General features: G+C 36.4%; 1 protein-coding gene across 3 annotated transcripts in view; it reads right to left on the bottom strand.

The window, feature by feature from the left end:
• ATF2 (activating transcription factor 2) overlaps nucleotides 1-1,406 on the bottom strand; it is a 107,729-nt gene that overhangs the window by 35,631 nt on the left and 70,692 nt on the right. For all 3 annotated transcript variants that reach the window (XM_012650752.1, XM_012650750.1, XM_012650751.1), the window contains one exon: nucleotides 434-520. In XM_012650752.1, coding sequence (XP_012506206.1) covers nucleotides 434-520 — 87 coding nt within the window. The remainder of the gene's footprint in view (nucleotides 1-433; nucleotides 521-1,406) is intronic.

Genomic DNA, 1,406 nt, shown 5'->3' on the forward strand with positions numbered 1-1,406 from the left:
GGCCTCCCAGAGTGCTAGGATTACAGGCGTGAGCCACCGCGCCCGGCCTTCTTTTTAATACTTTTAAAACCACTCATTATATCAGCATTGCCTTCAGAGGATTCCATCTAGTTTCAGATGTAATACTCCTAAGCCTCCACTAGGAGGCGAAAAAGTTTGTTTAAAAAGCCACAGGTAACAATCCGACAAACTACATGTGACAAGCACTTAAGAATTTCACTCTCAATCCACCCATTTATTTTAAAGTACCACTAACTAGTCACTATACTAATGAATGGAAGCTTTCCTTTTCCAAATTTTCTGGTTCATCTATAGTGTAATACAGTCCACAATTTTATAAAATGTGATCTAAATTGTGCATGTGAAGCAAGCTTTAATGGAAAAACTAATTCAAAACAGGGTCAAGAAATGTACAGAATAAAATTTTGCTTACCATTTTTGCTTCTGACTGTACTGGTTGAGGGGAGGAAGGACCTGGGATTCCTGGAACACTAGGCACCATGGTGACTGGTCGAACAAGCTATGCAAAAAATATTGAAAAATAATTACTAGAGAATATGTTCAAAATGAGATTTGTGCTTTATTTGCATGATAGCTGTTATAAGATCTGTAACACTTACATTTTGAATTTGAAAGGAAAAAATGTCAAAACTTGTGACAACTAGGCATAAAAAATAATTTTAACAATGAATTTTTGCTTTTCTAAAATGTACATACAAATTTTCTAAAATATATAAGTTCTTTGATATGTTAATATACTGCATAATAACAAAGAAGCTGATGAGCTCTAATAATTTCTCTCTTTTTTTTTTTAAAAAGAGACAGGGTCTCTCAGTGTTGCCCAGGATGGAATGCAGTGGCTATTCACAAGTGTGCTCCTAGCACTGATCAACACAAGAGTTTTGACCTGCTCGGTTTCTGATCTGGGCTAGTAAACCCCTCCTTAGGCAACTTGGTGGTCTCCTGCTCCCAGGAGGTCACCATATTAGTGGCAAACTTAGTGCAGACTGCTAATCAGTACAGTGTACTACAACCCAGAACTCCTGGATGCAGATAATCCTCTGTCTCGACCTCCCAAATAATTGGGGCTATAGCTGCACACCACTGCACCCAGCAATTTCTCAAGTAATAATAATCTAAAATAGATTTTACCACTTTGGTTTGTGCCTTTATTTTTTTGAACCTAACACTGAGTAAACAGGAAGTATATACATGAAATATATCTCTTCTTTCAAGTTGCTGTCATCACAGGTACATTTAACAGGATAACCATATAACCTCAAATACAAGGCAAGAATGTTTCTCCCTCAAAAATATCCTCAAGAGGAAGCAAACAACTTATATTTGCGTCCTTACAAAGTTTTTCAATGATTTTGAACAAAGTTCTGTTTAAAGAAGACACATTA

This window comes from Propithecus coquereli, unplaced genomic scaffold, assembly GCF_000956105.1.
Source record: "Propithecus coquereli isolate 6110/MARCELLA unplaced genomic scaffold, Pcoq_1.0 Scaffold34, whole genome shotgun sequence".
Lineage (NCBI taxonomy): Eukaryota > Metazoa > Chordata > Mammalia > Primates > Indriidae > Propithecus > Propithecus coquereli.